This window comes from Carassius auratus, chromosome 2, assembly GCF_003368295.1.
Source record: "Carassius auratus strain Wakin chromosome 2, ASM336829v1, whole genome shotgun sequence".
NCBI classification, from domain to species: domain Eukaryota; kingdom Metazoa; phylum Chordata; class Actinopteri; order Cypriniformes; family Cyprinidae; genus Carassius; species Carassius auratus.
The window spans coordinates 17,026,585-17,040,795 of NC_039244.1; the positions used below are offsets into that span (position 1 = coordinate 17,026,585).

Genomic DNA, 14,211 nt, shown 5'->3' on the forward strand with positions numbered 1-14,211 from the left:
ACATTCTGGGTCATGGGTAGGCCATATATTTTAAGATTTAATAATCATGTTTATTAGTTTGACATTGTTTCACTTGGAACAAAAAGGAATGGAAAACACAAACGTGTCCGAACATGTTTTCATGAGAAATTCACAAATGAACCATTAATGTGTATCACAAGAATGATGAGGAATGTACTTTATACAGTTTGGAAAAAAACTTTACCTCCCAAAATAAATCAGATGCAGTTCTTATTACGTAAGTTGTGTAAGTTGTTGCAAAATCTGGAAAAGCTAAATTTCAGATCTTGATACATTATACCATTCCACTTCTACACATGCAAATGTGAAGGTTTGTAGGGGAAAACACTATTATTCACATTTGTATATAAAGCTGTGTTTTATATTGTGTTTTGTAAAACTTTTGATGCTGCTTGAACAAGATGAAATACACTGACCCTGCTGAGGGGAAACAATTAAAATAGTTTAATTAGTAGTTTATGTTGCATGGACAATTTAAAAAAAAAGAAAGAAAAACTGATGATTCAATAGGTGTTGTGAGTTTCTGTGTGTGGAGGGAGTAGGGACATCGAGGGGTGGGAAGTAGACATTTTTCTCAACAATGCCTAAGGGGACCATAATTTGCACCATAACTATATTGCCCCAGGATATATGAAAATGATTAAATAAATAAAGGAATCATTGTAATATGTAAGTATGCATACATTTTCTCACTGTCACAGCCATCTGAACTATGGATAACAACCCAAGCAAGAAGGAGGACATGTTATTGATAGCTCGTGTCTTGTCATGTACCAAGTGCTCGGGGAAGTATGACTGGACCTTGAGAGAGCCAATCAGATCGCTGGATTTCACACTAACAACAAACAAAAGATCGGGGTTCCTTCTGCTGCTGTCTTTCTGTCCCTTTTAGCCTATTTAGTCTGTTCGATCGGCTGGATGTCGTCTTAAATAACAAGGATCAACTTTCTGGTTGTCTGTTATGTTGTTGTAAGCTGCAGTTTCGCGGTATTGGCGTGATTAATTCTGTCTAGCGTCTTGCTAACTCTATCGGAGAGGCTGTTTGCGGGCTAATCGCAGTTAGCTGGCTGGCTAGCCAGCGGTCGATCCGAATAAAACAACTCCGAAATCTCAACGCCTCTTCTCCTGTGGTGTCTGACAGTGGTCTCTTTAGCCACTGGACACTGTTAGAAAGCTGTCCAGCTAAAAATAGCTGGCAAGCTGTTGTTATCGACGGCAGGAATCGGATCGCGATGTCAGGACCGTCATCGGGCTGTGGGTTTCTGATGTCGGTTGTCGTCCACGGAGACTTGGCTCTCAGCGAGCAGGAAAAGGAGCTCAACCAGCGGCTTAGAAGCCTTTACCCGGCCGTCAACGAGCAGGAGACCCCACTTCCCAGATCCTGGAGCCCCAAAGACAAATTCAGCTACATCGGCCTGTCTCAAAACAACCTCCGGGTCCATTATAAAGGTAACCGAGGCTAACAGCAGCAGATGATCACAAACACCGAGTTGTTTACCAGCTAAATGTTGAAGGCATTAGCCAGGTTAGCTCGATTCAAGTTGTACTTATGATTAACGATCTAAAAATACACTTCTGTTAGCTTCTGCGTACGTTAACGTTACTTATATTCGTCTGTTAATCAAACCTATTTTTAGTCACACAAACTGCTAAAATCGTTACGAACGATTAAGGAACGATTTAGACTGATACTTCAACACATAAGCCGATAAAAGTAAACGAATTAATTTGAAACTTTGATTACTAATAACTAACTAACGTAACTGCGACATGTTTGAATAAAAATAGCCTCCCTTTAGCATTATTTAGCACCATTCCTAGCAGTCAGCATTGGCTAGTAATTGAACTAACGTTACTGCTCTTAATTGAAGTTTTATGCATAACAATGTATGTTTGTATGTGCATATATATATATAACACGTAGTCTTTGAAAATGAACGGTGAAGGTATTAAGTTTGAAAGTATTAAGTTCGTGTATTATAGCAAGGAGATGGTGGTGAGTTTCAGCAGCGAGCTATAAAGATGCTTTAGTCATTTCCGGAAGTACCTACTGTATGGAGTTTCACTGTTGAAATGCACTCATTGTCAGCTCTTTTGACAACATGATCTGTGCATAAAGGCTGTGTTTTAATACACACATGCTGATGTAGGTAGTGATCGAGGCCGACGCAGAAACTCTAGCAAGGCCTCTGAGTGTTTATCTGCAGAGGCAGGTTTTCTGCCATCGCGAGTATTTAAGACTTTTACTAGGAATTCAGCAGATAAAAAGTTGTAATATATGTATAATTGTATTACCATATTGAGATATTAAATACACCTCAGTAATCCAGTGAGGTCTCTGCCATTTCCCTCAGCTGAGTCATAAAGGTAGGCCACAGAATTAATTAGGCCAGTCAGTGCTGAGCACAGGTAGGTTTCAGGTAGACTGCATTAAATTACCAGTAGGCCAAAATGTCTTAATAAATTTACAAGCTACATATAAGCTTATGAATATATTCAGATACAATGATTATCAATGGGGGTAATGTTACCAAAATAACATTAGGTGGTAAATTCACCATATATTTAACTCTTGAGCCTGAGCCCTAACCTAAATAATAGTGTTAAATAATATATATTTGATACATCAGGATTCTATGACCCATGTAGTCTGATATAGTGACAGGATATTTGTACACAAGGATAAAAAAAAAAAAAAAATCCTTAAAAATGTATGTAGAGCCCCCAATTTGGTGCAGTTGTTATTATTTAAATGACCAAAAAGTAAGATTAAATTCTGACTTTGTAAGATGAGTATGAGGTCCTCTGTAGTTTTAATTTGGGGGGAAACGCATAATGCAATGCAACTCGATGGTTTAGAGATATATATAAATAAATGCTCCTCAACAATCCTGTTTTATGATAACTGATACATACATTTTTACACAATAAAAAAAGATTATCTAGTTAACCTAATTTGCTTTAGTCCAGTAATGGCTTGTCTTGAAATATTAGTAATGACATAAAGATTATTATGTTCACTTTATAAAAATCACATTCAGATTTCACAGCAAACAGTAATTTTGGAATTGAGAATGTTTTTTTCTTTGTTGCTTAAAAGCATGAACCATCAGAGGATTGTGTACAACAGGTTTTTCAGCAAAGTTTCTGTCATGTTTTCAATTAGTGGCTTAGAAATGTATGAGCCAAATATGATTCAAAGTCTTTATGTTTGAAATGTGTTGACAAAAGTACTGTATTTTTAATTTTTTGTTGTTGCTATTTTATGTCTGTCCAGTAATGTGTTAATAATGAGCAAATAATGGGTTGATGCTTCAGACACCAGTGAACTATAGCTGTAAATGTACTGTATGCATTTGCTGTGCCAGAGGTGAGTGTTAAAGTGTTAAAATGAACATTTAATGTTTATCTGCTTACCCCCAGGGCATCAGATGTAGGTGACTTTAGCCCCTTTTACACTGCAAGTTAGTCCCAGAAAATGGCCGGGTCGCTTCTGTGTGAACGCAAACACGTCCCGAAAAAATATGTGCAAACTGTAATGAAGCAGGGATAAGGTAGTTCCTCAGTATTTGCGCTGAAGCTGAGATCGTTCGCCAGTTTAAGTGAAAGTTAACGTGCCTAATGTTTTTGACACATACATTATACGTCCTGATGTCATGTGTCTTTATGGGACCCTAACCCACGCACAGATTCCGGGATATCACTCGCAGTGTGAATGAACCAAAATCTAACGATCCAGGAGCAATTGCCGGGACAGATTACCCGTGTATTATCTGGAATCTCTGTGTGAAAGGGCTTTTGTGTCTTCAGTAGAACCCAAACTGAGATACTGAACTCAAACGTCTGTTAGCCATAAAGTGCAAGTGGATGGGAATCACGGCTAAAATATACAACAAAACAAAAACAAAAAACATACACAAACAAAAACAAATTAAACCATGCGGCTCGTGACCATACATTGATGTGTAATGATGTTGGATGCACAGGGGGTAAGCAGATAAACATCAAATTTTCATTTCTGGGTGAACTATCCCTTCAAATATATAGCTAATATGAAGCGGTTTTGATAAAAACAGTGAAAAAAAAAAAAAAAACTGCCAACAAGTTCAAGACATCAAACTCTTCCTTATTGATACACAGTTAGAGCTATATAGCATATGCTTATTTTTGTGTTCATGTACTTGTACTTTTACTGCTACCTTTGTATTTGATGTTGGTTTGGTTTTTATAATTAACTGCCATGTTTGTTCTGAAATTGAGAATTTTTGAAAACTGATAGATTCAGCTGAAGTATTTGACTTAAATGAGGTGACAAGCTGTTTTGTTATTTTTTTTGTAAGAAAATTCTATTTCAGGAGGCATATTATTGACTGTTAATAACAGTAAAAAAAAAAAAAAAACTTTTTTATGATTTTCTGATATTGTTGTGGCTATTGCTAATAAAAATGGCAATAAACATGAAACCCCAAATTTAGAGCAGTACATATTCACATGACATTTTTAAATATCACAGTTAATGTGCAGTGTTTTTCTGTTGCCAGGCAAATATCATCAGCCTAAAGTGTATAACTCTCAAAGCTAAAAAATATTTTTTTTTGCGATGTTAAAACATTACACATGTTCTGGTGTTCCTTGTGAGTGGTACAAACCATCAGCAGTTGTAAATGATTGTTTGTCTTTCAGGTCATGGAAAGACCCCAAAAGATGCGGCATCTGTCCGTGCTACACATCCTATTCCAGCTGCCTGCGGTGTCTATTACTTTGAGGTGAAAATCATCAGTAAAGGACGAGATGGGTATGTGACAGATTCTTTTTCTTCTTAAATACTATAAAGGGAAAATTTTAAAGATGCACTCAGTATTTTTTTTTTATTAAGTTTTCCTGCACTTTTATTGTCACCTAGTGGCTTGACTGTAGCATTATGCCGAAGTTTTACTTTACTAATATCTTTGTAGAAGTTCTCTATTACAAGTCAGCACTGATTAATTTATTCTGTTAGTGAAAATGTCAGATAATATGAAGTTTACAGAGATGAAATAATTAGTATTAGTAATGCTGGACATTTGATCTCAACATGGTGGCACCCATAAAGTGACCTGTTCCATGAAAAATGACAGCTTTTGTTCAGTCCAGAGTTATTATAGTTAACTAAACAAACAAACAAAACATTTTTGTTATTTAACTTGGTGTACTAAAATAATTAAAACCTTTTTTTTATAAATTACCAAACACTTGACTAAAAATATGAAAATGCTTTAAATACAAAATGAGTTATCAGTGATACTAAATAACACTGATTTGAAATACTTTTCAGCAATTTTAACCCCCTTGAAGCAGAACTTTTTATCATATAAATGCTGTTTTTGTGAGCAGGTACATGGGGATTGGCCTGTCAGCTCAAGGGGTCAACATGAACAGACTTCCAGGTAAATCGACTTTCGGATGTTGATGAGTCACTGGGCTTTTATTTCTAGTTACACATTAGCTATGTCATGTTTTCAGGTCGTTTGTGTCTAAAATGTCTGTGATCACTATAGATGGACAGGTTTTGTAGTTTATATTCAGCTAGTGGCTGTTAACTTGATCCTCCACCTTTTGACACGCACAGACACTGGGTGGTTACTCTGTGAGACTACAGCTTGCCAGGGAGATAAGAGTTTAGAGAGCTTGGTGCTCTTTCCTGGAGTTTTTGTGGTTCTTTGTTTCCAAAAATCACCAATATGTGCACAATGTTCTGCCCTTAGGATGGGACAAACATTCATATGGATACCATGGTGACGACGGGCACTCCTTCTGCTCATCTGGCACTGGGCAGCCCTATGGTCCCACATTTACAACAGGCGATGTGATTGGCTGTTGTGTGAACCTCATCAACAATACCTGTTTCTACACCAAAAATGGCCACAGTCTTGGTAGTAAAAAATTTTATCGCTCATTAAGATCAAATACTTTCTTTTAATATATCCTTTCTTATTACTGATCATCAATTCAGTGAACATTATGTATACTAATGCATACTACTATCTCTAAGAATAGAATATTCTTCAATTAGGGTTATTTTAGTAGTTTATAGGAGATATGAAGCATTGGCTATTTAAACACCATGTATTCCCACAGTTTCCTGCTCGGATCTTGGTTTTACTTCAACATTAATGTAATTCTTCTTTTTCTTTTTCTTTTTTTCAGGGATAGCTTTTACAGATTTACCGGTAAGTGTCTGTTTTTCTTCTTCTCTGCAGGGTTTGAAATTAAGATTTTGGTGCCATATTATATTAAACACCTCCATTCAAAAGTCTAGGGTCAAATTGATAATTTATTTTGTCAGAAATATGGTTAAAAAAATGCAATACTATGAAATATTATTGTATTTTAAAATATGAGTTTTCTATATATTTTCAAAGCTGAATTATCAGCAGCTATTACTCCAGTCTTCAGTCACATGATCCTTCAGAAGCATTTCTTATTATTATCAATGTTTAAAACTGTTGTGCTTTTTAAGTCTTTATTTAACTTTTCAGCATTCTTCATTGAATGGAAAGTTAAAAGGATAGCATTTATTTGAAAAATAACGTTAAATGTCTTTACTATCATTTTTGATCAATTTAATGTATCCATGCTGAATAAAAGTGTTAATTCCTTATATATTACTTTTGAATGGTGGTGTATATTTTGATTATTTTAGTTTGATTATATTATTGTTCATTATAGTTTTATGTAGTGTATCCTCTGATAGTTTCTTCAGATAAATGTATGCTGTTTATAAGCCGACTATATGCATGTCTTTTGTTAAAGTGTTGTCTAAATATTGAACTTGCATTGACACATCATTTGTTGCTTTATAGAATTGTTTTTGTCTTTGCCTGCCTGAGGGTCAAGGGGTGATAGATCATTTGTATATTTTTCGTTCTATTGTAATATTTTTAGATATTGTAGAGGAAGCCTTTTGCTATTGTTTTGTCTTTCCTTCCTTTCTTCATCGTTCAAGATGTTGGACTGACAACCCCCAAGCATTGCTCTCGCTAACTGAACAGAGGCCTGTTTGGGGCTAAAACAATAATCCATTGAGCAGAAAACACAGTTGGCTGGTAACCAGCATTCATGCTAATCTGAGTACTTCTGTGAAGTATGTCAGTTTAGCAGCCCTGACCTTTCTTTCTATTGGACTATGAGCACAGAACCTCTCACAGAGTTATTCTTCAGAAAGCATCAGAAAATGACTAATATGTGCTTATGCCCTGATCTGACCAATAAGCAACATTTGAAATCTGATTAAAATCTTTTTTTCTAATCCATCTCATTCTAAACGCCCATGACAGACTTTAAACTCAGCAACATTTTCCATCATTTCTTTTAAGCTAGTTTCATTTGTTTTATGAATAAGTCTTTAGACATTATGCTTACATGCACATCATTAATAATAATTTAAAAAAACTGTTAAATTAGCCATTAACTATAATACGCATTTTGTAAAATGTGCTTATTTTGCTTTTAGCCCAACCTTTATCCCACAGTGGGTCTACAGACCCCAGGGGAGGTCGTGGACGCCAATTTTGGCCAGCATCCATTTGTCTTTGATATTGAGGATTACATGCGTGAATGGAGAACCAAGATCCAAGCCCAGATTGACCGCTTCCCCATTGGGGAGAGAGAAGGAGAATGGCAGGCCATGATTCAGAAGTGAGAACTTTTGATTTGGAGTATTTTTGTAAGGTTTATTTCAACCTAGTTACCAGTGTCTAGTTTTTAAAACCTTTCCAAAAGTAATGAATGGTTGTACTAGTGGTATATTTTCTGACATATTCACTCTCTCTTATTAGAATGGTGGCCTCCTATCTGGTTCACCACAGTTACTGTGCCACCGCTGAGGCCTTTGCCAAATCAACTGACCAAGCTGTACATGAGGAACTCGCTTCTATCAAAAATAGACAGAGTGAGTCTTCCCAGACAACACAAATAGGCTATTTTGAGTCTGTCTGAATGTTAAAGTCAACGTGAAATTGTATTGGCACTGTTTATTAACTGTTTCTGATCCAGTGATTGAATTGAATGTATCTGAATGATTCATCAATGCACGTCAGCATGCAACATTCAGGGTTGAACATTCTCAACTCAGTACTGAGTAATGATGTCATGTTTGTGATTGCAGAGATCCAGAAGCTAGTCCTGTCTGGCAGAATGGGAGAGGCCATAGAGACCACTCAAGAGCTTTACCCAAACCTGTTAGAGAGAAACCCAGACCTCCTCTTTATGTTGAAGTAAGTGTGATGTGTGCCGTCTTTCAGGAATCTTCAGCAAAGACACTATATACACAATGTATCTATTTCTCTCTTTCCAGAGTCAGGCAGTTCATTGAGATGGTGAATGGCACTGACAGTGAGGTCAGGTGTCTCGGTGGGAGGAGCCCTAAGTCACAGGATAGTTACCCAGGGTCCCCCCGTCTCTTCAACAGCCCTGTTCACAAAGCCAGCAGCTCCCAGACCTACCAGACAAGTACGTATTATATCCACCATTTTGTTTTTTGCCAGCATGGGTGGAAAAAAAAACTTTAGATCTTAGAAAAATCGGGGCTTTTGCACCAGAGAAATAAAAATGTAGTTTCTAAAAGTACCTGCTTCGAGGTGTGCTCGCACCGCAGGAACTGGGAACATTTTTAATTATAGGAAAACATTTTTGGGGGGGGACTAAATAAACTCCTACTTCAGAGTAGGGTGTAACCCAGCACAAAAGGATACAGAGGTGTATGTGTATGCCATATGAAACTCCTGCACCCACCATTTTTAAAAAGCTGTTTAAACACCGTTTACATATTCAGTACTAAGTCCATGAACTGGTGGTGTGAAAGCAACGGAAAATGGCTCCAGGGAAAACATGGTTGCTAGTTCCTAAAATGAGTCGTTGTAACTACCTGGTGCATTAGCCCCTTATGTAGTCTTCATTGAAACAGCCATTATGATTAGTGGCTCTCAACCAGGGGGAACCTAAAAGTTTTTAAATGATTTAAATTGAGTTATGTTTGTGTGATTTAAAATGCTGAAAAATACCAAAAATAAAGAGTTCTATCGTTGAAATGAAATCACGTTTAACGTAACAGAAGTACCACTTGTACATGTCGGCTTAACAGACAAATATTGTCTTGGACAGACATGGGCTTTGAGGTCAAAAGGTTGAGAACTGCTGATTTAATCATTTTCAAATCAAGGCCAATTCTAGACCAGAATGACCTGTTGATCATGAATAGGAGATGTTATCGCTGATCATTTGTGCTTCCCTCTTTTTCCAGGTTTTGATGGTAATTACTGTAATGGTGTTTCTTCAAGTAAAGGCCACACCTCAGCCCATAGTCACAAGTCATGTCCGCCTACCATACCAAGCCCCGAGCTTGGTGTCCTGAATGGCAGTCGGGGCCAGCTGACCAACATCAGGTATGGTCTTTGTTCCATAGTGCAGTGAAATATACTAAAAGTTGACATGAAATAAAAAAAAATTCCCTATTATTTGTTTATGCATGTTATAGAATGATAACATTTTTTTTGCCTCTGTAATATATATTTAAAAAGTCATAACTGAAATGACAGCTTTCTTCAATTATTAAGTCCAATTCATTCATGAGTGCAATGCCCACATCTCAAAATCCATAGATAGAACCAAATCCCCCCAATAATCTCTTCTACTCGGATGTACCTTCATAATACAAAAGATAAGCTCTGTTACAACTTCTGTTTCATCACAACTTTCATTCTAAAGGACAAATGATATAAGAACATAGTAACTGTAAACCACAAAATAAGCCTGTTGTGTAAATGTTAACTCTTCCTCGTAGTACTGAGGTGGAGATGGAGGTCGATCACTTCTCAAACGGAGTGTCTGAATCCTCTTCAAATGGATTTCTGAATGGCAGCTCTACTCACGGGATAGACTTGGAGGAATGTGATGCAGATATGGGTGAGAACATTAATTGGGCTCATTCTTCTGTTAAATTCCTGTGCATCTGCAATGCAATTTGTTGTGGGTCAAAGGGTGTCGTGCATTTGTGACTTTTATTCAGTTATGTTATGCAAATGAATCGTGTGTACCATTTAAAATGAATGAAATGTTCTGTGCACAGAAGTGGATAGTGCTCTGTCTAAGAGGCAGTTGTGCGGAGGGAGCCAGGCAGCTATTGAGAGAATGATTCAGTTCGGCCGAGAGCTACAGAGCATGAGTGAAAACTTGCGCCGTGAGAGGGGCAAAAACTCAGCCAATAAGAAGATGCTCAAGGTACTGCCTTCAATATACACTCATTGTAAAAGTTGGATATAGGTGGTGTTTGTACCTGTAATCACAAATATTATTTCGAAAAACATATGCATACCCTTGACACAGAAAAGGAATTTTACAAACATGGAGGTGTATATATATGTTTTAATCCTCTTATTGTCTCCATTCCTGCAGGATGCGTTCAGTCTGCTGGCATATTCAGATCCCTGGAACAGCCCTGTGGGCTACCAGCTAGACTCCATCCAGAGAGAGCCTGTCTGCTCAACACTCAACAGTGCAATATTAGGTTGGTACAGCATTAGTCTTCATATATTTGAACTCCTCTATGTTGTTCAGGCTCCGTACAATATTGAATACTGCATGTGTATTTGAGCCAAAACAAGCCTTATTTTCCTGAAACTAAGTAATTAGATGCTTATTGTCAGGAACAACAGGATAGTACATATACATTTTGAAAAAATTCCAGGATTTTTCTCCATATAATGGACTTCGATGCTGTGCATTAGATCATGACAGCGCGTGCGTGCTTGCAGACGAGGACGAGTGAGCACGGCTCTGGCTAAATTTATTTGGAGATGACTGCTCAGGTCTCATTCGGCACAAATCCAAATGTTTCCATATTCGCAATGTATTTGAATGTTAAACCATTATTTATAATGTAAACTACTTACACGTTCGCACATAGACAGAAAAGATTATCTTCTTCATATGAGGAAAAATGTCCTTGGCATAACAGCAGAGTCAACCGGAATACTACGGTCTATTTAAACTGACCAGTGTAACCTTTTAAATGTTTAGTTGACTGTATTTGTTTTGATAATGAACTGACTGCTATGTAAGTTTGAATTGCTAGAAAATACGTGTGCTCCAGGCTCCGGAGCGATCGAAACAGCTGAGACAGAAAAAAAAAAAAAAAAGATAATCGATTAATTGTTTGCATCCGTACTTGCACTAACTCGACTTCACACATAACGTAGTCACATTGGAAAGGTCAAGTGCAGTTAGCTCTTCATCTGGGTACTTCGGTTCAGAAAGGTAGGGTGGCGCAAAAAAACTCCCATCTTATAGTTTTGTGACTTTCCTCTTTCAGACAAATCAAATCGGGGTTACATTAAAAATTGTCCTGGCCCCTCCAAGATTTTCAATGTGGGCAAGCAGGTGTTGGTTCTCAGCAGTCCAGAAAACGTGAAATAAAGTGTGCACATCTGTACTAAAGTGTCCCTCACATGGCTCCGGGGATGAATAAAGGCCTTCTGTTGCAAATCCATGTGTTTTTGTATACAAACTATCCATATTTCAAACGTACTAACCTTTTTTTCTCACTTCTGCTGACTGTCGTACCCTATGGCCAATATAATGCATCTTTGCTGAAATGTTATGAAAGAAATGAATTTAAAAATATGTTTGAATGGTGGTGTCTATTACTGTTTACTAGAGCTTAATCTTACATCAAATAATTTAACATGCATATGTAGCATTTAATTATCCTTTTTTCTCTCTCATGCAGAGACTCATAATTTGCCAAAGCAGCCTCCCTTGGCACTCGCCGTCGGCCAGGCAGCTCAGTGTCTGTCCCTCATGGCTCGCACAGGCAGCGGATCCTGCGCCTTCGCATCAGTGGATGATTACCTGCACTAACCCCTGGAGAATCATCCCTTTAAATGACCACGTGAAAGAGGCCCACATCATCCCGGTCCATCCCAGACCCCCCCACCCCCCCAAAAAAAATAACTGGGGCCAGCTTTGAAACCACGGCCTGATGAACTGAGCCTCCACATGGCCAGACCCATCCTGGCTCTCTGACAAGACTGGATCCTCTTCACCCAGGTCGAAACTGGGCCTAAAGATACATTAGGAAGAGGGGTTCTTAAAAGTCAGATAAATTCCCCAATCATTATAGTCTTTTTTTTTCCTTTTGTCTTTTTTTTATTTTGGGGGAGGGGAGGAGGTGCTGGGTGGGGGGTGCAGCAGGCTCTGATTGTTTGTTTCCTAATTTACAAGGCATGAGGAAAATTATTATGACATAATGTTATTATCAGTAGACTTGCATATAAGATATATTTGTTCTTGGTTGAAAGCTGGCAGAGTGAGCGAGCCCGAATAACTAAGGTCCCACCGCGGCAACGCCCTGCTATTTTCGGGTCTCAGCTTGTGTACTTTACCATTTAAAAAAAGAAAAGAAAAAAAAAGAAATATTGAAATTATATTAACACGAGGAGTGGAACATTTAGTTATCTTACAGATCAAAAAAGTTAAAACCCAGAAAACCTAACACTGCTGGAGCCATCCTTAGTAGTGGTATTTAGTGTAGAGCGTTAGTGTGAGCTGTCTTGAGTTATGCCCTTTTTTGTGCAAGCGCACCCTCCCTCTGCCAACTGCACTGCAGGATTGATGCAATGTTTCGGACACGTTGATTTGTAATTGTATTGATGTCTATGGTCTTTTCATCCACCCGATCTCTTATGCCTAGTTTTAAAAAGTCCATATTCAGGCGTTCTCTCGTTGTTGCCTGCACTGTGTTTTTGTGCAGTTTGGATGTGCGACAGGAACATGGTGAAATTAAGGTCATATCCAGTCCCAGAGAGGCAAGCCTGCTCCATTGTTTTTTTTTTTTTTCTCCTCTTGTTTACCAGGCAATCCTTCAGATCATCAGTACTTTTAAAACAAGGAGAATGGTACAGTATTGTCATCAACACTGTCTTATCATTTTCAGTAATAAAACGTAAATACCCAGTTGAACGAGATATACCGGTCTGTTTTGACATTTCAGCAAGCGTTCGGATGTATGCGATTACACCACGAAGAGCATTAATAATGCCAAACTAAGTGTCTTCTCACGTACTTAAAGGAATAGTCCACCCAAAAGTGAAAATGATGTCCTCATTTACAAACTTGCAAGACTTTGGTTAATCTTCAGACACATTATATGAAGATATTTGTATTAAAGAGGTTTCTGTCTTTCCATCGAAAGTCCAGGTAAGCAAAATGTAAATGATCCAGGAAGGTTATAAACACATCGTAAAATAAACCATATGAATCGAACTGTTTAATGACAGTTTAAGTGATACCATTTTAAATGTTAATTAGATTTAATTAAGGCTTTTATTTACATCTAAATTTAAAATTTACATTTTAAATTAAATTAATTCATTTAGCAGACGCCTTTATCCAAAGCGACTTAAAGTGTATTCAGGCTATCAATTTTTACCTATAATGTGTTCCCGGGGAATCGAACCCCCAACATTGCGCTTCTTAGCACAATGCGCGCCAATTGAGCTATAGGAACACTAAATGATGAACAAACACTAAACATCTAAATGATGATAAACACACATGCATAGAGCAAATGTCATATATAGTTTTTTAAAGACTTACCTAAACCTTATGGGTTGGGAACAAGTTGAGTAAATGACAATTTTTATTTTTGGGTGAGCTTTCCTTTTAGCTTCCTTGTAAAATTCTTCAACCATGACTTGTTTATATGGTCATCAGAGTCATTTAGTTTAATAAAGTCTTATGTACAAAGTAACTGACACATTAATTATTAATCCTTGAATCAGTTTTACATTTATTGATGGGTACAGTAAATATTTAAACTTAAAACATTTTTACTTGAGGCAGAAGCTGAATGTAAATTTAAGTTTTCATTTGTACGGCAAGTAATTTTTTTTAAATGACTTAATCTTATTTTATAACAAGGTTTAATATTTTAAAACTATAAGGCTCAAAAAAAAAGCTTTGAAATAAAGGTGTCCTTTTGAAAAATATGATCCACAAGGTCAAAAACAGCTGGATGATGGAAGCCGTCCCCAGATGTGACGGTTTTCATGTGTTGAACTCATAATTAAGCAGTTCTTTCTCCTGTTTTGTGTCTCAGAGAGGAATCAGTTTATGCTGGCGTATAAACCGTTTGTTGGACCTTGTAATCCTCGC

The 14,211-nt window shown here is 37.3% G+C and overlaps 2 protein-coding genes across 2 annotated transcripts in view; one reads left to right on the forward strand and one right to left on the reverse strand.

Moving 5' to 3' along the window:
* Positions 1-832: 832 nt before the first annotated feature.
* On the forward strand, positions 833-13,022 carry LOC113118210 (ran-binding protein 9). The gene is made up of 14 exons (XM_026287216.1): positions 833-1,470; positions 4,705-4,816; positions 5,395-5,447; positions 5,766-5,933; positions 6,208-6,230; positions 7,514-7,698; positions 7,839-7,951; positions 8,168-8,276; positions 8,357-8,511; positions 9,302-9,443; positions 9,842-9,963; positions 10,127-10,278; positions 10,453-10,564; positions 11,786-13,022. The coding sequence occupies exons 1-14, from the start codon at positions 1,254-1,256 to the stop codon at positions 11,914-11,916; spliced, it is 1,794 nt and encodes a 597-aa protein (XP_026143001.1). The 5' UTR covers positions 833-1,253; the 3' UTR covers positions 11,917-13,022.
* Positions 13,023-13,819: 797 nt separating this feature from the next.
* The window catches only part of LOC113118217 (nucleolar protein 7-like), a 1,727-nt gene continuing 1,335 nt past the window's right edge, over positions 13,820-14,211 (reverse strand). Inside the window, exon 8 of the mRNA XM_026287230.1 lies at positions 13,820-14,211. This exon is cut by the window's right edge and continues 14 nt beyond it. Within this exon, the coding sequence (XP_026143015.1) occupies positions 14,152-14,211 (60 nt within the window). The 3' untranslated portion in view covers positions 13,820-14,151.